Raw genomic sequence first — 27,288 nt, forward strand, 5'->3', positions numbered from 1 at the left:
GGATGGTCCCTAGTTCTAGTGTTATGTGAGAGGGAGAAGAATTTCTCTCTCTCCACTTACTCCACACCATGCATGATTTTATAGACCTCTAACATGTCTCCCTGCAGTCATCTTTTTTCTAAACTAAATAGTCCCAGGTGTTATAGCCTTGATTGCAGGGATAAGTGATATATTTTAGCAAGGAGGTCGGCAGTTTTACATTTGAGTTCTTTGAGGACTTTTGGATGGATGCCATCCGGCCCTGGCAATTTGCTAGTTTTCAGTTTTTCCAGACAGTTTAGAGCAGCAACTCTTGTCACTTCTGTCTGACTCAGTTCTTTGGCTTCCATCTCTGAAAAGCCTGGTTCAGAAACAGGTATATGCTCAGTATCCTCTACCGTGAAGATGGATGCAAAGAACTCATTTAGCTTCTCTGCAACCTCCGTATCCTCCTTAATAATCCCTTTCACTCCTGCTATACTTTAGTCTTTACTCTTTCACTTCTTGATCACCAACTTCAGCACAGATCATTTGTAAAAAGAAAAAAATATTGAACCCCCATGGATTCACAGAGCTTCTTGACCATTCACAAACCAAAGTTCCAAAAAGATTAGACATCCCAAAATTAGATCAGAAGATTTTATGTATTTATTATATTTGTACACTGCCCCACGCTCCCATTTCTGGAATAAAACAAAATAAAACAAAAATTAAAACCTGAAAACAATTTAAAACTGTCATGTCTAGTTAGACTCAGACAACAAGAAGAAGCCGTGTGAGAAGGGAAGCGCCAGGACAGATCTTACTGGCAGGGTTGGTTTGTTCTCCATCCCCCAAACAGAGACTGGTGAAAAAGTGCATGCTTTTGCACCAGGAAAATACAAAACAAACCATGCCCTTTTTAAAAAAAAATTAATATAAGATTATTTCTCTCTCAAAGGGAAAAGAGGCATTCTGTGTCTGGTTGGAGTGCTGTTGATTGGGATAGGGTGGGTGGGGCGACCAGTGGGAGGTGTTGGGGAGGCGTGCATGCTGGATCGGTGTTTCTCGGGGCGGGGACTCACTTGCTCGTGCTGCCTCACTCGCTGCCTTTCTCCATGCTACTCCTGCTGCTGCTAAAAATGCCAGTGCTGGAGTGTTCTGGAAGCAGCAGCACAGAAACAGGAAGGGGTGTGACTGAGAAGAACGAGGCACGTGCAGGCACACTGGGGCTACAACTGACACCGCTGCCTTTGGGAGTTGGGCAGAGGGTCACGACTCATGCTTGGCTGTCTGCCTGGCCCTGACTGCGGCTGGGAGGAGATTGGGCGTGCTGGGGCTGCAGCCAGCTGGCTGTGTTACCTTGCTGCCGGAATGGGATAGAAGGATATTACTGACGGGCAGGCAGTGGTGCAGGGAGGCAGGCTGCATTTGGGGGCCTTCCAGAGAAAAGTAGGGGCTGTGAGGGCACGGACTTGTGCCCCAAGGTCCGTGGGGAACCGTGCCTCTATACTTGGCCGTCTGTTGGACTTAACTGAGGCCCTGTCCCCTAGCCCTAACGTATCATAGGAAATTTGGGGGTGGGTGTTGGCAAAATTCAGGAGTTATTTATTCCCTCCTCTGCTCAAAACCTTTTAGCATGAACATAGTACAATAAACAGTCTCCCTCCTGAGGGCTGTGTGAGGCAACAGTACAAAGATCAATACACAGCCTTCCCAGGACACCAGTGCAGAATAGGGTTTCCAAAGCTGAAATTCCAGCTACACTCATAGGAACATAGGAAGCTGCCATATACTGAGTCAGACCATTGGTCTATCTAGCTCAGTCTTGTCTTCACAGACTGGCAGCAGCTTCTCCAAGGTTGCAGGCAGGAATCTCTCTCAGCCCTATCTTGGAGAAGCCAGGGAGGGAACTTGGAGCCTAGATGCTCTTCCCAGAGCGGCTCCATCCCCTGAGGGGAATATCTTGCAGTGCTCACACTTCTAGTCTCCCATTCAAATGCAACCAGGGCAGACCCTGCTTAGCTAAGGGGACAAGTTATGCTTGCTACCACAAGACCAGCTCTCCTCTCACTGGAGATATTTCCCCCCATATTTTTCACAATATTAAGTCATTGGGATCTTCAGGTGTGTTTGTCAATCTGTTTGTGAAGATGGTATTTATCAATTAAAATTATAGTGAAAGGAAAGTAGGCAGATTAGTTCTTACTAGAACTTCTTTGGTTTTTTGCACTTGCCAAATTTATTATGTTCTTTCTCTAACATTTCTGATAACTTCTGGGATGAGATGTAAAATGGTGTGTCCTTTCATTAGCCTTGTTAGCATCATTATTTCTCTGTCTAGTTTCATTTTGCTTTTTGTGTTAATATGTACTTTAAAAGCCCAGGTTTTTGCATGTAAGAAGACATAAGGAACTTATTTCTCTGTGTGTAGACTGGGAGCAGGTGTGATGATGAATGTAACTTCAGTGAAGGAGCTCTTTGGTTATTAACTCTAAAAATGGCCCCAGAACGACTTTAGACATTGCATGGGAATAATGCCATAGATGCTGTCCCTGAAAACGAGCTTCTGCCTGAAGAGCATAGGATGTTTGGATAGTGCGTGGCATAGAGAGAGAGGACAGAGAGAAATATTTTCTCCCTCTCTCACAACACTAGCACCAGGGGTCATCCCTGGAAAGTGAAGGTTGGGAAATTTAGGACCGACAAAAGGAAGTATTTTTTCACACAGTGCATAGTTAATCTGTGGAATTCTCTGCCACAAGGTGTGGTGACACCCAACAGCCTGGATGGCTTTAAAAGGGGCTTAGACAAATTCATAGAGGAGAGGTCTATCAATGGCTACTAATCTGGTGGCTATAGGCCACCTCCAGCCTCTGCGGCAAGATGATGATGATGATTATTTTTACATTTATATCCCACTCTTCCTCCAAGGAGCCCAGAGCGGTGTACTACATACTTCTCTTTCACAACAACCCTGTGAGGTAGGTTAGGCTGAGAGAGAAGAGACTGGCCCAGAGTCACCCAGCAAGTCTCTTGGCTGAATGGGGATTTGAACTCGGGTCTCCCCGGTCCTAGTCCAGCCTTCTAACCACTATACCACGCTGGCTCCAAGATGCCTCTACACCAAGATTTCTCTAGATACCAGTTGCAGGGGAGTAGCAGTAGGAGAGAAGACATTCCTTCACTTCTTGTCTGTGGGCTTCCCAGAGGCATCTAGTGGGCCACTGTGTGAAACAGGATGCTGGACTAGAGAGGCTCAGGGCCTGATCCCTCAGGGCTGGTCTTTTATGCACATATAGTGTCTATACCTGCTCTGATTCAGTTCAGTATACTTCCATTTGTCAACAGAGACAAGAAATAAAAGGCACACAGAAGAGACAGCACTGCCTTTCGCTCTTTATGTGGAAAGTGCCATCTCAGTGTGTGGATAAGGGGTTTAATACTTTTTGAAAAGTTAATTATGAAAATAAGTACAGGAATATTGACATTTCCCATTCATCCCTTTAGTGATTCATTCAACTGTGATAAGCTATAGAGAGAGAAGTTTCTGTCTATGTGGTTGCTAAGAGTCGACACTGACTTGACGGCACTTAATCAGTCAATCAATCAGACCATTGTGAAGTCCGAGCATCTGTGAATTAAGACATCGAGGTGTTCTTAGGCCTTACAATCTGTATTTTTATGAAATTGTTTATACTTCACATGAAAGAAATCTTTTAAAAATGAATCCACCCAGTTATTTGCTTTAGGTAACTGCTTCAGAAATTTATTCATAAAATAATAATCTTTGGTAGCGTTTGCTGCTTAGTGCTTAGGAGTAGGCAACCTTTGACCTCCTGCTGTTCTGGAACTACAGCTCCCATTCTCCTCCCCAGCCACAATGTATCTCCAGCCATAATAATGGATTTGTAGTTCAGCAACAGCTGGAGGGCCAAAAGAGAACATTTATTTATGTTATTTTTTATTTATCTTTTATTTATCAAGTATCTTGACAGCTGCGGCGATTTCATTTGCCAGCTATGAGAAGGTGGAAGGAGGGGTTCAGAGTGGAGGCTGGGGATATATGCGAGCCGGCTTGACATTGAGCCGGCCCGGTCTGAGTTCAAATTGGACCAGCCCCCTCTGAGGCTTCTTCTGAAGAATCCAATGATCGCCTACTTAAGACAGAGAGGCATTTTAAATATCTACCAGACCTTCTACAACAAACCCCTTGCCAGATAATATAAGCCATGTCAGACAAGGGTCAAGGGAACAAGCAGTAGGCCGCACCACTCCAAGCAGCTTCTCCACATCCTTAGGAGTCACGCACTGAAACTGATTCGGCCTAACCACATAAGAGGAGCTGCTGGACACCTCCACATTAGACTCTGCAGTGATTGTGGGGTCTGAGTCGAAGTCGGGCTGAATATGAGAGATTTTATCCACAAAGAACTCATTAAAAAGGTCACAGTGGGTAATTGATGGTTCCAAATTCTGATGAAAGGTACTAGCCCTCTCACAACCCTAAACAACTCTGCTGGATGTGAGATTGCAAATGCAATATGGGCCGAAAAGAATCGCTTCTTTTCATGTATTGCCTGAGCATAGGTTTTCAAATGTGCTAAATGTAATCTGTCAGATTCGAGTTGAGTCTTTTCCCACTTGCACTCCAGTTATTTACCTTGCCACTTCAGCTCCTGTACTACTTCTGTATACTTAGGAGCCAGTTTTGAAGTGGGTCAAAGAGGATGCTTAGAAGTGATCATGCCTACTGCCCTGGTGAATTTGCTGTTCCAATTCTCCATCAGGGCATCAACAGAATCACTGGCAGAGCCAACACTAAATCCTTCCAAGGCTTCTTGGAATCCTATTGGTCCAATAACCTCAGGCAGACCATCCTAATAGGCCCCTCACCCTTGCAGAAGTGGGACTTTTGATTGTGAGTCCAACCTCAACTAGTCTGTCCATGACAGTGGGGAAATCATAGGAGTCCCCACCCACGGAGCACTACTCTGATCAGAATAAAAGACCAGATAAAGTGTGTGTCCAGCAACATGCGTCATTCCTGAGACCACTTGGGATAGGCCCATAGTTGTCATGTCCACTATGAACTCCTGAGCCACCCCAGACAAATTGGTCTCAAAGTGAACATTGAAGTTGAGTCTGTCAGCTCGGTTAAAGACTCTGTTGGGCAGTGGGGTGATCAGTACACCAACAGAAGTCCCAGTCTATCCCTGGCCCCCAAACTTAAATATGCACATTCGATGTGGTCAGACGCTTCAACGGGGATCCTTGTAAGGGGGATGTTATTCTTATCAACAGATATTTTGTATGTCTGTAAATAATATATAGCCCTAGAAACTGAGATTACATAAATGGTCCAGCCAATCCACAATGAAAATGAAGGGACTTTTCTTTTGCTGTAAAGGTTCCAAGTTCTACATTTATGTTTCTGTAAATAATTTATGTTCTTAGAAAGTGAGGTTACATAAATGGTCCAGCCGGTCCACAATGAAAGTGAAGGAACTTTTCTTTTGCTGTAAAGGTTCCAAGTTCCTTCCTTGGCATTTCCAGATTGGGCTGAGAGAGACTTGTGCCTGTAACCTTGGAGAAACCACTGCCAGTATGGAGAAGGAGAATTGGTCTTATGTAGCAAGCATTAATTGTCCCCTTTGTTAAGCAGGGTCCACCCTGGTTTGCATTTGAATGGGAGACTAAGCACTGTAAGACATTCCCCTTAGGGGATGGGGCCACTCTGGGAAGAGTGTGAAGATGGTTCCAAGTTCTTTCCCTGGCATCTCCAGATGGGGCTGAGAGAGACACTTGCCTTCAAGCTTGGAGAAGCTACTGCCAGTCTGTGTAGACAATACTGAGCTAGCTGGACCAATGGTCTGACTCAGTATAAGGCAGCTTCCTATATTCCTATGTGGTTTAGGACCAGACTAGTCATGAACAGAATTTTCCCATTTAAAATACAATCAAATCAGCTACATTGAGGAAGTTAATCTGGAATGAGCCATGGCACTTGTTGGGGTGTATTTAACCCTTTCCTTCCATTCCATTTCCTCTCCACCTACCCAAAGCAGGATGTTGGGACATTTTCCTTTTGAGCAACATGTTGTTCACCTCAAGGACACTCACACACATTTACATAATACCCTGTTTCCCCGAAAGTAAGACCTACCCCGAAAGTAAGACCTAGCAATAATTTCTGATGTACCGCTAATTGCCCTAATGCATTTTTGGGGGCTAAAATTAATATAAGACACTGTCTTATTTTCGGGGAAACACGGTACCAGGGGGTCTCTACATCTAAGTGATATATGGAAAAACAAATAGCAGCAAGTGTGTGGGAAGAATTATACACAGCATGGGCAAGAGTTCATTGCTTTGGTCTCCAGTTATATACAGGCTTATAGTTAGTAACTTCTCATAATTTAAGAATCAGGAGTTTGAAGTTTAATTCTTTAAGAACATGGTCTTGGATACTGCAATGAAGTTAGATTCATTCAAGCCGGTTAGGGTCTGGCGGGGGGAAGATAGGTGCAATCCTGCCTTCCGTCCCACCCTCCCTCCCTGGCCCCACACCATTCAAGCAGATAGAAGGTACCCTGAGTTGTAGATTTTCTACGCTTGCAGCTCAGTTCTGTGGACATTTATGCAGAAGTCTGTCCCACGGAATTCCATTGAACTTACTCCAAGTAAGTGTATAGGATTGCAGACTTTTTGACACTTTAATTGCTTCAACTTAATCATTTAGTATTAATTGCAGAAATTGGGCTGCTTTCAAAACATTTTCTAAAGCAAGATTTTAATGTCTCTCCCCCCCCAATGTTTTTTAAAGCAAGGTACAATATTGTACCTTGAAGTTTGAATATATCATAATTTGCCTTCAGCTTGGAAAGTACCTTAAAGTTAGTAGAAAGTGCTTGGGGTCTTTGAGCTAGATTATGCACACAGCATTTAATGCATCTAATAAAATGAAAGTTGCCTTGTTACGATACTCCAACACACTTCTAAAGCAGTTCTTACTGTCCTGTTTCCTATTGCTGCTTCTCATGTTTGTGCCACAGTTTTAATGAATATTTGAGGGCATTCACACGAGCGGCCCTGCCTGGGTTTGCACAGCCCTACCTGTGTATGGTGCTTGTGTGAAGCACCGGGATCGCGCCCGATCCTGGCACTGCCCTGCCGGGTAGCCTGAGTTGTGTACTTGGGCTTTTACGGAGAGAGAAGGCCGTGAGTGCGCCCTTCCACCCCGGTCATATGCCTGCTCGGGCTGCCACAGAGCCAGATGGCTAGGGCAACAGGCCATGGGGAAAACCCCCAATGCACTGCACTCCTTGTGCAATGCATTGTGGGATTTCTGGAGGTCAGGCTGCATTTCCCCATCCTCCAGATCGCTGAGCCTCCAGCGCTGCTCATGTGGGTTTGCAAGCGGCACTGTCAAGAAGACGAGGAGGATCATCTGGGGGGAAGATAGGTGCATTCCTGCCCTCCGTCCTGCCCTCCGTCCTGCCCTCCGTCCTGCCCTCCGTCCTGCCCCACACCATTAGGCCGTGTGAACGATCTTTTTGTGTTCTCACATATAGTACACTTCTGCATCCTTCCTCTGGGAATGACTGCCTGCTGTTGGCATGTTTCGTTTCATTTGGATTTTGTTTGGATGTTTAATGCTTCCGGCATGTCTCTGTGTGGGACAAAGACTTCTAGGTTTCATTGTAGTAGTTGTTGTTTTTTTGAGGAGGAGGGAGGCCCCTTGGAAAATATGTGATTGTGAAGCAGACTTGGAAGAAAGTGCTTCTTTGAGGAAGTTCTGATTGTATCCAGGAATTTTCTGTTGGCGAAGCCCAGCGAATTCTGCTGGGGCAGGTGCTTTGGGAATGAATGAGCACATGCCTGCTGTCTGCACAGAGCCTGGATGTGTAGACTGGCAGAAGCATCACCTGACGCATTCCCCTGATACACAGCCAGCCAGCATTTCCCTCACTGCGGAGTCTGTCAGTCAGGGTGAGGAAGGGGTGGGCTAAGCCAGGGATTCTCACTGTTGGGTCCCCAGATGTTATTGGACTTCAACTCCCATAATCCCCAACCAAAGGCCACTGGGGTTGGGGATTATGGGAGTTGAAGTCCAATAACATCTGGGGACCCAACGTTGAGCAACTAATCAGCCAGCCAGGAGGAGAGAGGGTCGCTGTCTGCAACCTCTCACCGCTCCTGCCTGCCGGAAGGAGAGAGCTCTCGCTTGCTGTATAGAAGAGGAGACCAGCCCTCTGACTGCTGGGGAGCCCACAATGTGCTAGTCAGTCAAGGAGGGGAAGAGCGGCAGAGTGGAGAGTGAGCTGTTGCCCAGTCACAACAGCATAACTCACCCCTCTTTTTGTTCTGGCCAGCTGGACCGGCCAGAAGCACTGGGGTGTGTTTGCCGCTGGGGCTGGGGAAGGCCGTTGCGGGGGCAAGGTCCTGCCTGTGGATATGTTCCAAAACACAGAGCCAGAATCCGAAATGGGAGCAGCCTGCACCACTGGGGAGTAGCTGGCTCAAGCCCTATATGGTATTGGAAACAAGGTGGAGATTGATGGAGGTGGGAGAACTTTGGCAGCTGTGAAAGAAAGCAGTACTGCTGTTTCTCAAACCAGGACCGATGTGAAGCTGGTCCAGAGAAAGAAGCAATATGTTTTGAGGTGTGTGTGTGTGTGTGTGTGTGTGTGTGTGTGTGTGTGTGTGTTAGAAAAGGCAGATTGGCCTGCCTCGTGAAAATGCATGGTGATCAAGCTTGATGTTGAAAATACGGAAATATGAAAATGTCTTTCTCTCTCCCTCTTCTCTCCACAGATTGTCTTCCAGCAGCCTACTCGTTACTATGAGTCTACTACACAGCAACCCCAGCTTTGAGATCAGTGATCAAGACAGTGGCTGCTGTGCGGCCATGGCCAGTGCCTGCAGCGCTGGAACCAAAGAGGAGAGTGTTGGCACCAGTGTCAGCAATGGCACCAGCGGGACCCTTTCAAACTCTTTCATGGAGGATATCCAGGGCTATGATGTGGAGTTTGACCCGCCACTGGAAAGTAAATATGAATGTCCTATCTGCTTAATGGCTCTGCGGGAAGCCGTGCAGACACCTTGCGGACATCGTTTCTGCAAAGCTTGCATTGTCAAATCAATAAGGTAAGGGAGGGCTCGTGGAATAAATTAATCCTGTGGGGTGCAGTTCCAGGGGTTATGAAGCCCATTAACTGAAACGTAGGACAAATTATAGCAGTCTCAGTTGCAGTTATGGAAATGGGAGTTCAACAGTGTTGTCTTTGTTATTGTGTATGGTTGCTGGTTTTAAAAAAATGTTATTGAATTTGTAACACCTCTCCAGAGCACAAGTTTCCACTTTGGGCACAACAAATACATTTGAGATTTCAGAGGAAAGCCCCATGTAATTATGTAGTGTTATATAATTATAGGGACTGATTGATCAGGATGCCAAATGGGAAGAAAATAACTTGTCCTTTCACTGCTAGCTCTGCCACAGATTTCTTATATAAACTGCAACAAGCTGAAATTAACTTTTATGTCTTGTAAAATAAGCTGAAGGTGGCAAGAGAACAGCACCTGTGGCTTTTGCAAGAGCCCTGCTATCTTTGCTACTTCTAGAAAAACACATGGTCAACAGATCACAAGAGAAGTCAAAAACTGACTTCCTCCACATAACATAACCTAGTTCTTTGTTCTTTATTTTTTTTTTAAAAAATGTTTCTGTGCAGCTAGCATGTTAGTTCCTAATTAGGCACCAGAAACTATTCAACTAGAAGGTTAATTTACCAATTTTGAAATAAAGAACTAGATAAAGCACCATGTTCTGATTAAAGTTAGGCCATGTTACATGCTCAGCAGTTCTTTCCTGAAATCCTGAATGCATGAGAGTCTTTCTCTTCATTAAAACTACAAGATGTTTGCTTTGCTCACAGAGTCATCAGTACCCTCCCGCCTTGCATTTCTGCAGAATCCCCAACACACGTATTTCATATTAGCACCATTTGTGGAACTGCCCTAGAGTTCTATGCAGAGAGAGTTCCAATTAATAACACAACATTTAAGTTTTAGCCTGTAGAAATTTATATAAGAAATATCTGGCAGAGGCAGCAGAGAAAGGACAAGTTATTTTATCCCCAGTTTTCTACCCTGATCAATCAATCAATCCCTGTAACACTACACAGTGACATATTAGCACCATTGGAGTGAATGGAACTGCTAGAGTAAGATGAAATCAAAAACCGAGACCAGGGCCCATTAGTTTCCTCGGACTAGAAAAATCTTTGCTTTTCTTTCAACCATGGCATTTCTGTCTCTCCCCCCACTCTACTTTGAGTATCAGAGTGAGCCTAGGCGCCCCATGCGTCATGCATAAGTCACTCTTTCCTTATTCATTCCCATTGAAATTGATTTCTGAGAAGAGGTATGACATAAAAGTTGTTTCTGAAAACAACGTCCTTGCTGTTTTTGCAGTAAGCGGAGTCAAAAAAGCTGTCTTACTGAGGATGTGTGGGGCTCTCTATGCAAGGCGTGAAGAGATTTCCAGGTATAGAAATCTCTGTATCTGTGTAGTGTCGAGGCCTATACCATAATTTATCAAAAGAAAGCTTGGATATAAAATTTTAAAATAACCATAATCATAGCTTATTGACTACAACTGTAGTTTCCCCCAAGCTGATGCAAGTGTATTAGTTTGGGGACGAAAGATTGGGGCGGTATACATACCGTATTTTACGGACTATAAGACGCTACAGACTATAAGACGCACCTTAATTTTAATCCGGTTTTTCAGAGTTTTAACATATTAAACTGTTAAAACATATAAGACGCACCTGAATTTTGGCGGATATTTTTCGAGGAAAAAAGTGAGTCTTATAGTCCATAAAATACGGTATTTGATAAATAGATAGATAGATAGATAGATAGATATTATTTATCTATCTATTTATCTATAAATAAAGAGATAAATAATAGATAAATTTATTTATCTATAAATAAATAGATAGGGGTGCCTCTGGGTACCAGTTGCGGGGGAGTAACAGCATGCCCTCAACTCCTGCCTGTGGCTTCCAGCAGCATCTGGTGGGCCACTGTGCGAAACTGGATGCTGGACTAGATGGGCCTTCTTGGGCCTGATCCAGCAGGGCTGTTCTTATGTTCTTATGTACTTAACCTAGACTAGAATGTGACAGTCTGGAAGTGGACACGGCCATAGAAGTAGGCTTTTAGTGCGAGTCTTTGGACCTAGTACACACAGTACTGGCACATGCACCATACCAATATGCCAGTATGTGTCCACAGGGCTCCAGTCACCATGGGTTGCCTTGGATGCCCAGTCACTATGAAGTTCCGTCGCTAAAAGGAGACAGGCAGGTTTTGTGGATTACCCCTCTTCTCTTTGCAGGCCCCCGTGCCCCCCCGCCCCGCCCCCCACCAATCTGATCCTGAGAGTTGAGGGACCATCAGAAGCAGAATTTTGGAGGAAATTGTTCAGCAAAAAATGTTCCTCTCTTCTTAGCAAGGACAGCTAGCCCCTGCTAACTGAGCAAAGAGGCACCTTTTTAAAGAGGTGATTCTCTTTATCAGGGGGAAAGCAACTGGCCTTATCCATCCCCAGCACAGCATCCCTCCAGTGGCTGTTGCTGGTGTCTGTCTTGTGTTTCTTTTTTAGATTGTGAGCCTTTTCGGGACAGGGAGCCATTTATTTATTTATTTATATCTATGTAAACTGCATTTGGAACTTTTGTAGAAAGCCGGTATATAAATATTCATTGTATTCATATTCCTGTAGAAACAGAATATATTTGGCGAGTAGAAGTTCTTAGCATACAACATATTGCTGGAAGGTGTTAAAGGTATATTTACAAATAGTTGGAATCAGCTAAAAGAATGATTCCTAGTATAGTAACTGCAAATTTTGTTCCTTTAGCTTCAATATGTTCTTCCTATTGGTGTAGTACAATCCTATATATGCTTACTTGGGCCTAAACACTAACTAGTATTTGGGATTGCAGCCTAAATGAATTGTGAAAAGATTCTCCATGCAAAAGTTGTGCATTTTTCATCTTATTGCAGAACAAATAGATAGAATATAGAGTTGCAAATTCACTAAATCTACAATATAGAGGGGGGAGAAAATACAAAATACAATACAAAAAACAATTTTAAAAAACTGTATCTTTAAAAATCAGTTACAATCGGATCACACTTTTTTAAACATTAAATTTAAAAGGCTATCAAGCTGTTGCAGTCTGAGACACATGACAGGAAGTAAAATGTGCCCCTCTACGCTAGTGGTGTATCCCATTACTTTCTTGGATAGCTGCCAGCCACTCCCTCAGGGAAAAATAAAGTACAGCAGTTGGGGACAACATTGCAATGGGTGTTAAGAAAAACCCACACCTGTGTGAGTGTAGAATATAACAGGTCTTTGCACTCCAGAAGTTCCTGAGAGAGAAAGATGGCCTTTCCGCATGTACCCTGTCCATAATGACAGGCATTCTGTAATAAAATAAACAGCCACTTCTCATTCCTCCGAATCTCTCCCTCCCCCGCCCCCTCCGCCCTTGTAAAGCATTCACCTATTCAGTGTGCTGGTTTTAACCTCTAAAACCGAAACAGCCTGGTTCTGAGACACCTGGAAGATTGTGTCCTTCTACAGGACACAGGAGGAGAGCTGGTCTGGTGGTAGCAAAGCATGACTTGTCCCCTTAGCTAAGCAGGGTCTGCCCTGGTTGAATACGTATGGGAGACTAGAAGTGTGAGCACTGGAAGATATTCCCCTCAGGGGATGGAGCCACTCTGTGAAGAGCAGACGGTTCCAAGTTCCCTCCCTGGCAGCATCTCCAAGATGGGGCTGAGAGAGAGTTCTGCCTGCAACCTTGGAGAAGCCGCTGCCAGCCTGTGTAGACGATACTGAGCTAGATGGACCAGTGGCCTGACTCAGTTTGTGGCAGCTTCCTGTATTCCTGCATGAACCTGCCTGGGCTTTTATGATCTGCTGCAGAGTGTCTACTCTGTGTACCACCAATATCAGAGCTGTTTCTTGTTGGGATGCAGGAGAATATCTCCTCTGCAGCTGCACCCAGATTATATAATCGCCTCCTGAATGTGGTTTATTGATTTATTCATCTCCTCCCTCCCTCAGATTAACATAAGAACCCCCGTTGTGCCAAGCTTTTAATAGCTAAAAATACATTTATCTTTTTATGCTGCTACTGCTTGGGCATGTTGAGTCAGTGCTGTTTTGTTATTGTCAGAATTTTTATCGTTTAAATGTATTTTCTTTAAATGTATTGTATTTTCATAATATTGTTGGCAACCTTGATTGATTGATTAAGTGCTGTCAAGTTGGTGTCAACTCTTAGCGACCACATAGATAGATTCTTTCCAGGATGATTGGGCCTGATCCAGCAGGGCTGTTCTTATGATCTGTCTTCAGCTTGGCCTTTAAGGTCTTCCAGTGGTACATTCATTGCTGTTGTAATTGAGTCCATCCACCTTGCTGCTGGTCATTCTATTCTTCTCTTCCCTTCAACTTTTCCCAGCATTATGGACTTCTCAAGGGAGCTGGGTTTTCGCATACTGTGTCTGAAGAATGATAGTTTGAGCCAAGTCATTTGTACCTAGAGTGAAAATTCTGTTCTATGATCCATTTATTTGTTTTCTTGGCTGTCCATGGCGTTCTCAAAAGTCTTCTCCGGCACCAAAGTTCATAAGTGTCAACCTTGGACACAGTTTTATTGGAAAGGCAGGATATGAGTGTTTAAATCAAACCTGAATACTACTCATGAAAACTGGAGCCTGAATACTTTTACGTAGGATATGAATGCGGGTTAAGTTACGACATATGCACGTTGCAATTGGAAATTGGGTTCCTATGATCGCAGCTGTGGTTCAACAGTTACCTCAGCTGCATTGTAAACCGGATGTTTGTAACAGGTTTTGTGAGACCTGAAACTGTTCTCAGCTGCTCTGTTTTTCCACTTCTTCAATTGTAGGTTCCTGACTTATAGTCCCTATTCCATTGAAAAAGTAAAAACATTCTAAGAAGTTCCTCTTGAGGTTCAACATAAAGGTTGCTTCCTTTGACTCTAGAGCTGTAGGCAGGTGCTGAGTAATTGACTCTTGAATGTAAGTGATAGTCCTGTGTTTCATCCTGTCCTAGTATAGTTGTAAAATGTGTGGACTAAAAGGCTCTTTTCAGTGAGTTGATCATAGTAAAAGTACTTGGCTGACCAACATCCAGTCCAAAGTAATAGTGTAGCAACATGCCTTCCGTGTGCATTGTTCTAGCTGGTGCTATTTCTATCATTGTTTCCTTCTTTGACTGTCTAACTACACCAGAGTATTGCATATCCAGGCGACACTAATGTGAATAGCTCAAACTTGTGGATATGGGAACAGATCAAGGAACCCAGTGCACATACCAAGTTCCTGTTTCTTTATCAACTGTGCCCTTTGCAATGGTTGACTGTTTCCCATGTGGCTGTGGTAGCAGAGGAAGAAAAGTCACTCTGAAGGGTGGCACCTTGGCATCTAGCCATGGGAGTAGTGGTGTTTACTCAGGCTGGTATTCCAGATAGATAGTCTGTCAAACTACCTGTGATACAATTTGTAAATGGGGCACGGAGAACTCTTATATCAGCCCCAGGTGTCCCTAATAACTAGGAATACACGTATCTTTTTATGCTGCTGCTTGGGCATTTGTGCCAATGCTGTTTTATTACTAGGAACATAGGAAGCTGCCATATACTGAGTCAGACCATTGGTCTATCTAGCTCAGTATTGTCTTCACAAACTGGCAGCGGCTTCTCCAAGGTTGCAGGCAGGAATCTCTCTCAGCCCTATCTTGGAGAAGCCAGGGAGGGAACTTGAAACCTTCTGCTCTTCCCAGAACAGCTTCATCCCCTGAGGGGAATATCTTATAGTGCTCACACATCAAGCCTCCCATTCATATGCAACCAGGGCAGACCCTGCTTAGCTATGGGGACAAGTCATGCTTGCTACCACAAGACCAGCTCTCCTCTCCTCTATCAGTTGTATGGTTTAAATATATTATTATTGTACTGTATTTTCCAGTAGGCATGCTAAGCACACAACTAAACTACTGCTCTGAGCCATTTTGGAAGGGCGGTATATAAATCGAATGAATAAATAAACTATTAAATGCTTAACTATTAAGATGAGCCTTAAGATTTTCAGTAAACGTTTAAATGACCTAGTTCAATTGCTCTGGTTTCCTACTTACTCCCTGTGCACTCTCATAGTTAGTTTCCAGAAATCGCAACAACCTGCAGGATGTTTGTAACCCTGCAAAAGGTCATGTAATTACCATAGCAATGGCAGCAGGCCAGAAGTTACAGAAGCTAGTGCTCCACAGGTCTTTTTAACATGCACAGTAGAGGTGCTTTTAATATGGACAATATGTATAAAAAGTAGATGTGAACAGATTTTTATTTTTTATTTTTGTCAGTAGGAGGCTGCAGGTGGTTTTTTTTCCCTAATGTGGGGGTTGGGTTTTTATATCCGGACCAACCATGTTAATAGTTAAACAAATGATAAGATTTCAACCGTTTAAACATATAATTTATTAAATGATGTTTGCATCCCTAGGTTACAAGTCTGTCATCCTCTCTAATAAAACGCTTGGTGTCCGTCCGTGGACGGACACCAAGCGTGCGTTCGTGCCTGGCCTGTTCTGGGCATGCCCAGAACAGGGCAAGGGAGGCACGAACGGCAGGACCCGGCGGCCATGTTGGGGCCGGGAGAAGGAGAAGTGGCCGCCGCCTACGCCAGGAGGAGAGTGCGGGAGAGGCGGCGGCGCAGCCGTGGCCACGGCCAGAGGTGGCGGTGGCCGCGACGGGGCAACTGGCGGCGGGAGTGCGGGTGAGGCGGCGGCGGGGCCAGAAGCGGCCGCCGCAAATAAAGGAGAGAGGCGCCGGGGGAAGAGGTGGCGGGGAAGCTGGCTGAGGCGGTGGCGGAGCCGCCGCCGAGGCCTGGCGCCGCCAGTAAAGCCGGGCGGGGGGGAAACCTTGGGGCCCGATCCCACCATTCCCGTCCCCCCGCCAAATTACTAAGGGCCAAATTGGCCCTGAAAAATGCTGCCGCCGAACCGCCCTCCCAGCTGCCCGATCCCACCATTTGTACAGGAAAGAGGAGCTCGCCAGCAGAGCTCCTCTTTCTGCAAAGGCTCTTCTCAAACTGGCGCTTTGAGCGGAAAGGGCCTTTGCAGAAAGAGGAGCTCTGCTGGCGAGCTCCTCTTTCCTGTACAAATGGTGGGATCGGGCAGCTGGGAGGGCGGTTCGGCAGCGGGGCCGAAAGCATTACTAGCGCCCGTTTTTCAACGGGCTAAAATTCACTTGTGTGATAATAATACCTCACGGGTTTCCAGACCACAAAGAAGTATTTATTTATTTGTGGGCTGAAAACCACAGCATTTTTTTTACTGCTTTTCTGCCTTGACAAAGGCATCCAAAGCAATTCACGATATTAAAAAAACAAACACCTTACATAAGATTTGCAAAGTGTAATCTCCTCAGGCCACTGATGGTCTTTTTAAGAGCTGAGGACAAGAGCTGCCAGACCTGGGTGCCTCTTTTCTTGTTGTCTTCTCCGGGCACACAGGTCTTTCGGCACTCCTGGGCAGGGGGCTGCCCCAACAGGCCTCACAGGCCAGTGCAGTGCAGGTCAGAACTTGACACGCCAACATGACAGCAGGATAAAAGGATACTTGGGCATTGCTTGCTGCTTAAAGAAAACTGTGGTGCTTCCTATAAGCAAAATGTGCGGTGAAGATTCAGGGGTGTGTGTGTGTAATGTAGTATGTATAATATATTACTATTTTTTTGACAGAGATGCTGGTCATAAGTGTCCTATAGACAATGAAATTCTATTAGAAAAGCAACTCTTCCCTGACAATTTTGCAAAACGGGAAATCCTGTCACTGACCGTGAAATGTCCCAACGGAGGCTGTACTCAGAAGATGGAGCTGCGGCATCTGGAGGTGGGCATCTTTAGGAATTCTCCCCCCCACCCACCACCCCTTTTCAGAATTCAGACCCAGTCATACGTGCTGCTGAGTAGCATCAGGAAAGCATAGTACTGGCATCAAGATATCCTTTGTGCCCGTTCCCTGCTTTGAGACAAGAAGAATTTGTTCTACCAGTGTTGCAGTGAAGCAAGGATGTGCAAAGGACTTTACAGAATTGACTTTGGCTGCCCTGTGCTATCAGAATGATGCAGCACAAACTTTTACCTGCATTAAGGGCCAGCCTGCCTGCCAGGTAAAACTAGGTGGCCGCCTAGCCGGGAGGGGCACCGATGGCCTGGGTCATGTGTGCCACCCACCGGTGCCCTTGTGGGCAGGTGCACACACCGTCAGAATTAGCCAGACAGCTGGGTGACAGGAATCATGCCCATCCCCACAGCCAGCCAGTCAGGTGATGGTTGGCCACGGGTGGTTGCGGCTCACAATTGGCGCCAGCGATACAATTGGAGCCAGCCAAAGCCAACCAGGATGGGTGATGGGCAGTGTTCCCTGTAAGAAGGATTCCCTGATGTTGACTACAATCCCCACAATCCCCAGCCAAAGGCCATTGCATATAGGAATGCTGGGAGTTGTGGTCAACAGCATCTGGGGATCTCTCTTACAGGGAACACTGGTGACGGGGATCTTCCGCCTATGGGAGGCACCTGCCTGATAGAAGGCACTCGTCTGTACAGGTGAAGGGGGTGAGGGAGCAGCAAAGCCTGGCTTCGCCTGGGACGCACGCAGTCTGTGGCCAGCCCTGCCTGCCACGCAACATTAAAGCCTGTTTGTTGAACTTCAGCTCTGTGTTTTATTTTTGTGGAGCCAGCTTTTTAGATTGTGAGCCCTTTGGGGACAGGGATCCATCTTATTTATTTATTTATTATTTCTCTGTGTAAACCGCCCGGAGCCATTTTTGGAAGGGCATTATAGAAATTGAATAAATAAATAAATAAGAGCACCCTCCCTGCTCCTTAAAGGTAACTCCCCCACCTTCGAACCGGTAACTCCTTAAAGATAACTCCCCCGCCTTTGAACCTTCACACCGGTTTGGAGGTCCATAAAAGGGCCTCCAAATTGGTTTGTGCACATCCCTACCTGTTCCTTTTGAGTAAATGCAGGTATTGGGATTTTTCCATAGACATTGTCTCTGTCCTGGTCCAAGGCATGCTTGTCTATGTGTATGTGTCTTTGTCCAGGCTTTGGGGTGCAGTCTAATGCCACATTCACACGTAATGGGAAACCGGAGTTAAACAGGGCAGGGTTTTGATTTCTTGTATGTCTGAATGCCTGTAACCTCTGTCTATGCACTTATTTAAGTCTGCATCGAAGTCCATTTGTATATATTTAAGTTGTTTTTAGGGAAAACAATTATTGGGTCATGTTTCTGTTTTGCTTCTGATGCCATGGCCTGTTCTTCCATAGGACCACCAGCTGCACTGTGGCTTTGCTTTGGAGAAGTGTCCGCAGTGCCAAGCTGATTTCCATAAGAACCAGCTCCAAGAACACATAGAACACACGTGTCCATGGCGCCAGGTCTCCTGTCCAAATTGTGCCTTGTGTATGCCTTATGAAGAAAAAGAGGTAGATTTCTAAAATATACTATTGTCTCCATACATTTGTCACGGTGTGGTGTGTATTGCCTTTTTAGATGCATGGATAACTTTAAAAATCAAATTAGGGTAAGACATATTTTTCCTCTATTGCCTGATCATCTCAGTATTATAGTTGTTGGGACAGCAGAAAATGTATGTATTTGTTTGTTTCGGCCCAAGGCCAGCATAAGCTGAAAATGAAGATTTTCAGTAATCTTCATATTCAGTAACGAAGATAGTTACTTGTAACACTCTTAAATATCCTCATGTAGAATATTCAAAAGAGACCTTTTAACAGCTTTATTTACTATTAAAACAAAGAGGAAGCCTGTTTATTTTCCCTTTTTCAAAAAAAAGAGTCTATTTTGTTTAAAAGTGTAGAATAAGGTCTGAGTCTCAGTTCTTTCTGTTAGCATGTCTTTACACACTAATATTAAATTGTGGTTCACTCTTGGCCTTCGGACATTTGGCCTCGCAGTTTTGAACTTCCCTCTTTGCCATGCATTTTTATCTACAGATTGCCAGCTGGTGGTCTACGGGCCACATTTTGTCCCATAAAATTTTAATCAAAATCTATACCTTTAGATCCCTGCGTGGCCCTTCTAGGCTGTCTTGACGGCCATGTTGGGAGACAGCACAAGGTATTCATTTTTTATTTACTTACTACGGTGAGAATAATAATTGCTGAAGTGTAGAAACATCCCTCATGCCATCAGTGCTCATCTGGCTGTGTTATATTTGGAATATTTTATTCCTCAGTAAAATAACTTCATATAAATATTTTGAAAGCAAAATATACACTCATTGAATTCCTTCTACAGTATTGAAGTATGAAAATGGCTGTTTTTATCTTATCTATCCATCCATCTATCCATCCATTCATTCAGTTTATATACCACCCTTCCCACAATGGCTCAGGGCGGTTAGAGTTAGGCAAGACTTCCTGTGTTTGCTTGGTGATTGTAATAAATTTAATCAAAACGTGATACATGTCTTTATGAGTTTTTTGGTAAGATAATTTTTAAAAATGCTATTTTACACTTGAGCTTTATTTATTTTATTTATCATATTTTTATACCACTTGATATAAGCATCCCTAGACGGTGTACAAAGTTTAAAACAATATAAAAGTCACAGATTAAAATCCACAAAACACAATAAAAACAACTAGCCAACCCCGCACAAAGCATCTGTGCGCTCTTGGGGCTGGCTGTTCCCCCTCCCCCCTCTCTCCTGCCCCACACTCTCTTGGCCTCCCTCCCCCTCCTTCCTGCCCCACATTCTCTTGCCCTGCTGCTGGCACCTCAGCTGTTCCTCACCGGGCGGGCAAAAAGGGCCCCGCCACCGCCGTTGCACCTCCCGGACGGCAAACAGGGAAGCCCCACCGCCCGTTTTCCACCCACCCTGGCCTCCAACGGGTGCCAGGGCTCCTCCTGACCCCCAGCCGCCTGGATCCCTCTCTGTCTCCCGCCATTTTCTGGGGGACCATGGCACAGCCGCGGCTTCGTGGTGGAACTTTCGAGAGTTCCACCACGATGACACACATCCCCATAGGTGGCCGGTAAGAGAATTAATAATATAGATAAGATAAAACAAAACAAATTATTAAAATTAATTCTAATTAAAAGCGTGCGAGAACAGGTGAATCTTGAGGGTGTTCCTGAAAACCTCCAGAAATGGATGTAGCTGACGTATCAGCCGAAGCTGGTAAAAAGTGCTCCTGGCCACTGCCTCAACCTGAGGAACCAAGGAGAGCTTTGGGTCCAGGAGCACTCCTCCCAAGCTACATACCTGATCTTTCGAGGGAGTGTAACCCCCATCCAGAACAGGCAGATCTAAACCATCTCTTGGGTCCCGACACCCCACAGTCAGTACCTCCATCTTACTTGGATTCAGCCTCAATTTGTTGTCCCTCATCCAGCCCATTACTGCCTCCAGGCAGTCATTAAGGGAAGATATGACCTCACCCACTGGGAAATTTGGTGCAGTGTGTTATCAGTATGCTAATGACACCCAAATTTATTTCTCCTCCTCCTCCTCCTCCTCCTCATCATCATCATCATCATCATCATCATGAAATGGCATTCATTCCCTAAATGAATGTACCTCCAGTGACAGTTTCTGGTGTCGTATCTTATGTTTCTTTTTAGATCGTGAGCCCTTTGGGGATAGGGATCCATCTTATTTGTTATTTCTCTGTGTAAACGTGCCCTGAGCCATTTTTGGAAGGGTGGTATAGAAATCGAATGAATGAATGAATGAATTGCCTGCCTACGGGCAGTAATGAGATGAGAGATAACAAATTGAAGTTGAATCCAAGCAAGATGGAGGTGCTCATTGTGGGGAGTCGGAATTTGAGGGATGAATTAGATCTTCCTGGGCTGGATGGGGTTACACTCCTCCAGAAGGAACAGGTTCTCAGCTTGGGAGTGCTCTTGTATCCAGGCCTCACCCAGGTATCCCAGGTGGAGGCTATGGCCAGAAGCTCTTTCCATCAACTTTGGTTGAGTCAACAGCTGCGTCCATTCCTTGAAGAGAACAATCTCAAAACAGTGGTGCATCAGCTGGTAACCTCCAGGCTTGACTATGTGGGGCTGCCTTTGGACCTAGTTTGGAAACTTCAGTTAGTTCAAAATGCAGCAGCCAGACTGGTCTCAGGGGTAACTTGGAGAGACCATATTATGTCTGTTCTCAAAAAGTTGCATTGGCTGCCAATATGTTTCCAGGAAGAATACAAAAGTGCTGGTTATTACCTTTTAAAGCTCTAAACAGTTTAGCTTACCTTAGGTTTTACCTTAGGTTTACCTTAGAGAGCACCTTCTTCTATATGATCCCCAGTGCACGTTGAGGTCATCCTGAGAGGTCCGTCTCCAGTTACCATGGGCACATCTGGAGGCGACTCGGAACTGGGCCTTCTCTGTAGCTGCTTTTGGCCTGTGGAATGCACTCCCGTCTGCTATCTGCAGTTTGGGCTCATTGTTGGCCTTCAAGAGAGCCCCAAAAATGTACTTGTTTGGTCTGGCCTTCCAAAGTTTTCACGTTGTTTTTAAGGATTTTTAATTGGTTTTATATAGCTCTGAACTGTTTTAAATTTTAGTTTTTATATTGTTTTAGCCTGTTTGTTTCAAATGTTGTTTGTTCTTGTATTTTACTTGTTGTGTACCTCCCAGAGCCTTTGGATGGGGCGGTATAGAAATGTAATAAATAAATAAATATGCCGTTTCCTGATGATGTCGATGATCACTCCCAGCGGTTTCATGTAGATGTTAAAAGAGCATTGGAGACAGTGTGGAGTAGGGGTGTGTCCGAACCGGTCTGGAGGCCATTCTAAAGGCCTCCGAACTTCCAGACCGGTTTGGACTTGGCCGGTCCGGGTCCGGGTGGGGGGGTCTTCCTTTAAGGGCGGGAGGGCTTGCTTACCCCTCCCGCCTCTTTGCCCCCTCCAGCGCCCGTATTCTATAGTATAATTGGGGCGCTGGAAACCAGCCTCCCCAGCTGCCTCCGCCGCCCCCCCCGCAAGCGGATTAGGGGCAAAGAAAAGCTACTCCCGCCCTCCCTCCCCCCCCGCCGCCCCCCCGAGTGCTCACCACGTTTCCCGAAAATAGAGAGGAGCTCACGAACAGAGCTCCTCTCTTGCCAAAGTCTCCGGCCAAACTGGGGCCTTGGGCACGCGCGCACGCGCGATAGAACTCCTTAGCTAATAGAACTTTCCCCGGAGGCCCGGTCTACCCGCCGGGAAGACCGGAGGGCGGGAATAGCTTTTCTTTGCCCCTAATCCGCTCGCGGGGGGGGGGGGCGGTGGAGGCAGCTGGGGCGGCTGGTTTCCAGCGCCCCAATTATACTATAGAATACGGGCGCTGGAGGGGGCAAAGAGGTGGGAGGGGTAAGCAAGCCCTCCCCACCCTAAAAGGAAGGCCCCCCTTTGGTGCTGGTCCGGACTGCTCCTGCACATGCACATCCCTAGTGTGGAGCCTTGTGGAACTCCACTCTTTAGTTCTCGCTTTGCAGAACAACAGTCTCCAAGCGACACCATCTAGAATCTACCAGAGAGGTAGGAGCGGAACCACTGTAAAACAGTGCTACCCAATCCCACCTCCCTCAGATAGTCCAGAAGGATACCATGGCCAGTGGTATCGAAAGCCACAGAGAGATCCAAAAGGATCAGCAGAGTCACACTCCCTCTGTCAATAGCCAGTAGGAAATCAACCATGGAGAGCTTTGTGGCTCTCTTCAGGGGGTTTTATGTAATAACCTCCTGCCCATAACTGTGACTATGAACATAACTGTTAAGCCCTGCTGTTGAAATGCTCTGACCCATGAGGCTATGTATTTATATAGCAAAATAGCCTTCTGGCCTGGACTACTGTTTTGGTAGCTGCTGAGAATGCAGAGCGTAGCCATCTCTGGATGAATTGATTTTAGAATCATTGTGTTATGCTTGGAACATGCCTTGGTATCTTTTTTGGAAATCATGCTTAAGCATCCAGTGACTGGCATCCAGACTAATGCTGCATTCATGCAACAGACAAAAATGTATCCACACAGAAAGGTCACATAGCTGAGCAAACGCTCCAGGTTGCTTTATCTCTTGTGCCCTTGATCTGCTTGCACAGCAAGGATCATGGATAGCTTTGCATTATGACCTGCAACATATATAGATTGAGGAAGAAGCTTCCCTACAACAGGGACCCTGTTGCCACGGTTTCCTCAGATGGACCCTGTTGCACCAGTGAAACACTAGTCTAGATTGCAAGCTCCTGACTGGATGTCAGACGGTGTCTCAACGTATGTCTGAAAACACCAACTTGAATTTTTACTGAAGTCTGATATTCTTTGTGGACTTTATTTGTATTGGTTTTCTATATACCAATGTGACTTCCAGTTCATCTTTCAACATAGTTATACTAAAGCATCCACATTTGCTCTCATATACATATTTTCTTCATATTTATATATCTAGTCATTAAGTCCCAGTCCTTATTTTCATCACCATAGTAATCCTTTAGTTTCATTACTAAAACAAATTCCCCAACTGTTATTTTTACATTTCAAGCCCCTTTAATAAATCCAAATTCTTACTGCTTTTCCATATACCACAGAAAGGGTTTCCAGGCTTCTACAAAACTTTCTATATGACTATCTCTTACTAATACCATTTCTACATATTTATCTCTTACTAATGCCATTTCTACATATTCATATGCCTTCATCATGAAGTCTGATGTTCTGATCAGAACATACACTTTGCAAAATAATAATATGATATACTTTTGTGAAATGGATTCAGAGTTGAACCTTATTTACCTGAATCAAAGACAAGACTGAATTTAAAATAACCCTTTAAAAAGTAGAGATTGAATACAGGTCATACCTGCCTTTATTTGGAAGGAACAGATCTCTGAATTTAACACAACCTCCTGACTACTAACATCAAGCAACTTGGATAAAAACCTAGCCTTGGATTCAGGCAAATACAGTACTTTGATCCCACTGCACATAGGTTGCAAGTGAGAGAGAGGGCTTTTAATACAATAAAATCACACTGGATTATATCCTAACACAACTGGAAGAAGTTCTGCTCAGACAAGGGGGCATGGCAATTTCCCACCTTTTGACCACCCTATACCCCATTGCACCAACTTAAGTGGTACAGCGGGGAAATGCTTGACTAACAAGCAGAAGGTTGCCGGTTCAAATCCCTGCTGATACTATATCGGGAAGCAACGATATAGGAAGATGTTGAAAGGCATCATCTCATACTATGTGGGAGGAGGCAATGGTAAACCCCTCCTGTAAGAAAACCACAGGGCTCTGTGGGTGCCAGGAGTTGAAATCGACTTGACGGCACACTTTACCTTTACTCCCCATTGCAGACCCTTTTGCCATACACCATTCTGTTCTGGGGAAACCCCCCCACCCTAGGAAGCAGCAGACTTTTGGTAGGCGCAGGGGGTTCCAGAGGAAGGGGGTGAAAATCGCTTCTTGTCCTTGCCTGAGCAGAACTTCTTCCACTTACGCTATGAGCACTTCGGATATAACCTATTACAGGTAGCAGTACACCAAATAACACTTTTAAAATAGTTGTGGTACTAAATTTTCATTTATTTCTTCTTTTCACTAAAATGAAGCTCCATGACCAGTCATGCCTCCTGGCGAATGTCTTCTGTGAATACTGCAATACAGAGCTAATCAGAGGACAGGTAAGAGGCCATTTTTCTGTTTTTAATCCCCCCCCCACCAATGTGATAGAAATCTAAATCTTGTAATTCGTAGATCTGACAATTTATAATGAAGAGCCTTGATGGGATATTGAGGAGGGCTGTTGGTAAGAGAGAAGCATCAGTGAAGAGGTTGTATACGTAGAGACTCTCAAGCATATTCTCAGGATTTTCCCGAGTAGCTTGCCTGATAAAGAGCTTGGTTGTCTCTGATCACATAGAGCAAGGTTCTGTTTAGTATACAGAAGCCCTTTCAGGTTTCTGAAATTCAGAACTTCAGAGAACGATGAAGAAGTGACAAATGTTAACAACATGTAGCATCTATAAAGCTGCTTGAGCCTCACTCACCCAATGACATGAAACTCCCAGACTAAACCACAAGAAATAGAGACATGCTATTTTTGCAGATAGGTTCCAGATTTGCCCAGACCACCAAAAAAATCCCAACCCCCAGAAAAATTCACTACTGTCCTCGAAAAACCGGACAAACTCTCCCATTGGAAACAATGGGGAATGAGAAACCTCATTGAGTTATATGAAGACTACAGTCACAGACTCCCCCTGAAGGCTGGCTTGCAGACTGCAAACTCTTTGCTGTATAAAGCTGCTTGGGATTCACTGACTGGCTGACTTGAAACTCCCAGACCAAACCACAAACCAATAAATAAAAATAAACAAACAGATAGACACCTGTTTTGCAGGTGGGTTCCAGACCAGACTACAAAAAAAACCCCCAAATCATTGCCCAGAAAATATGGAAAACCTCTTCATTGGAAAGCGTGGGGAATGAGACCTTATAGAGCTAGGAACAGCCTAGAGTCTCCTAGAGATAAGATGCTCATGGGCTTGCAAACTGCAAGTATTTTTACTAGTATATCTATAAAATGGCTGGGGATTGGCTTACAAAAACAAATTATCTAAATGTTGTTTTGGGACTGCTGTGTTTTCTGTAGTACATTAGCAAAATGCTCTTTCTTCTGTAAAGCTTTGTGTTCCAGATAAACTAATTCTATACTAACGAAGTTCTCTCTGGTAACTGGAGGATTATACACAGAATAATTAACTCTTAGATTTGTTGCAAAAACTTATATCATAAGCAGCAACCATCAGTGCTCTGAACTGAAAAGCAAGATTTTTGATTCTAAGAAGTTGATTTCTCTTTGTATTTGTGTGTATTTTAGCTGCCTAATCACTATGATAATGATTGCCCCACTGCTCCAGTACCGTGTACTTACAGTGACTTTGGATGTCCAGAAAGGGTAAGCTTTACCTGCATTTCTTTTGAAACTCCATATCCTACTCTAGAATCAAAGCTGTGAAAGCTGATTAGCTATGCTAATTAACTGAAATTAGCATAGACTGATACAGTATGTTTTCTGAACTGAGTTCATTCACTGGGGAACAAGCAATCAAGCAAGCAATCAAAGTTTATTATGGTCTATGACCAGCACAACAAGGGCACCAGGGAACAAAATATTAATTTCATTACCCCAATAGTAATTTATGAGCATAATTAAAATTTGCAATATAAGGTGATTTAGCATGTATGCACCAATTATACTATGAAGCATGTGACTTAAGCTATCTTTGAATCCAAGCTGTCTTGCTTGGGAAAAGTTTTAAAATAATGTTCATCTCTAGGCATGGAGGAGAAGTCTATCAACGGCTACTAGTCGGAGGGCTATAGGCCAGCCTCAAAGGCAGGATGCCTCTGAGTACCAGTTGCAGGGGAGGAACAGCAGGAGAGAGGGCATGCCCTCAACTCCTGCCTGTAGGCTTCCAGCGGCATCTGGTGGGTCAGTGCACGAAATGGGATGCTGGACTAGATGGGCGTTGGGCCTGATCCAGCAGGGCTGTTCTTATGTTCTTATGTTTTATAGACATACAAGCCAACCCCGCACAGAGCATCTATGCACTCTTTGGGGCCGGCTACCTCTCTCCGCCCCCCCCCCCGCCCAGTCTCCAGCGGGGCCGAGTGCCAGTCTTTGCAGCCGCCACCTCTCCCCCCACCCGCAGTATTGGGGCCCGCCACCGCTGCCGCCTCCTCGCCTGTTGGCCGGTCCTCTTCCTCGCCTCGCCTCCTTGCCCCTCGCACCACCCATCGCAGCCAGGCCGGGCCTGCCAGTTGTCCTTTCTCCTGGGTGCGCCAGCCAATCATGCGCCTCTGCAGCCCAGCCAATCAGCTGGGCTGCCGGGACGCATTTTCCCTGGCACACCCAGGAGAATGAATATATATATATATATATATATATATATATATATATATATATATATATATGGATTTCATCGTGGGTTTTTAAAAGTTTTGTTTGAGTGGAACTTGAACTTTGCTATTGAAAGCTCTCTTCACCTTCATCGTTCTCACTGGTCACAGACTATTCTGGTCACATGTATCCCATATATTTGAGTGTGACAAACGCTGTGGGGAGGTTCTCTAATACTCCAGCTACCTTTCCCACTCCCTTATCTCTGCAGCAGTCTA

At 45.0% G+C, this 27,288-nt stretch overlaps 1 protein-coding gene across 3 annotated transcripts in view; it reads left to right on the forward strand.

The window, feature by feature from the left end:
* The window catches only part of TRAF6 (TNF receptor associated factor 6), a 40,514-nt gene that overhangs the window by 6,608 nt on the left and 6,618 nt on the right, over positions 1 to 27,288 (forward strand). For 2 of the 3 annotated variants that reach the window (XR_008314519.1, XM_053288131.1), the window contains exons 2-6: positions 8,776 to 9,108; positions 16,819 to 16,969; positions 18,419 to 18,577; positions 24,717 to 24,788; positions 25,988 to 26,065. Coding sequence is in view for 2 of the 3 variants with exons in the window: in XM_053288131.1 (XP_053144106.1) it covers positions 8,804 to 9,108; positions 16,819 to 16,969; positions 18,419 to 18,577; positions 24,717 to 24,788; positions 25,988 to 26,065 (765 nt within the window). In the remaining variant the exon portion in view is untranslated. Of the gene's footprint in view, positions 1 to 8,775; positions 9,109 to 15,699; positions 15,853 to 16,818; positions 16,970 to 18,418; positions 18,578 to 24,716; positions 24,789 to 25,987; positions 26,066 to 27,288 lie in introns of those variants that run through there. The other variant, XM_053288132.1, reaches the window with a different exon arrangement.

Source organism: Hemicordylus capensis, chromosome 2 (assembly GCF_027244095.1).
Source record: "Hemicordylus capensis ecotype Gifberg chromosome 2, rHemCap1.1.pri, whole genome shotgun sequence".
Classification (NCBI taxonomy): Eukaryota; Metazoa; Chordata; class Lepidosauria; order Squamata; family Cordylidae; genus Hemicordylus; species Hemicordylus capensis.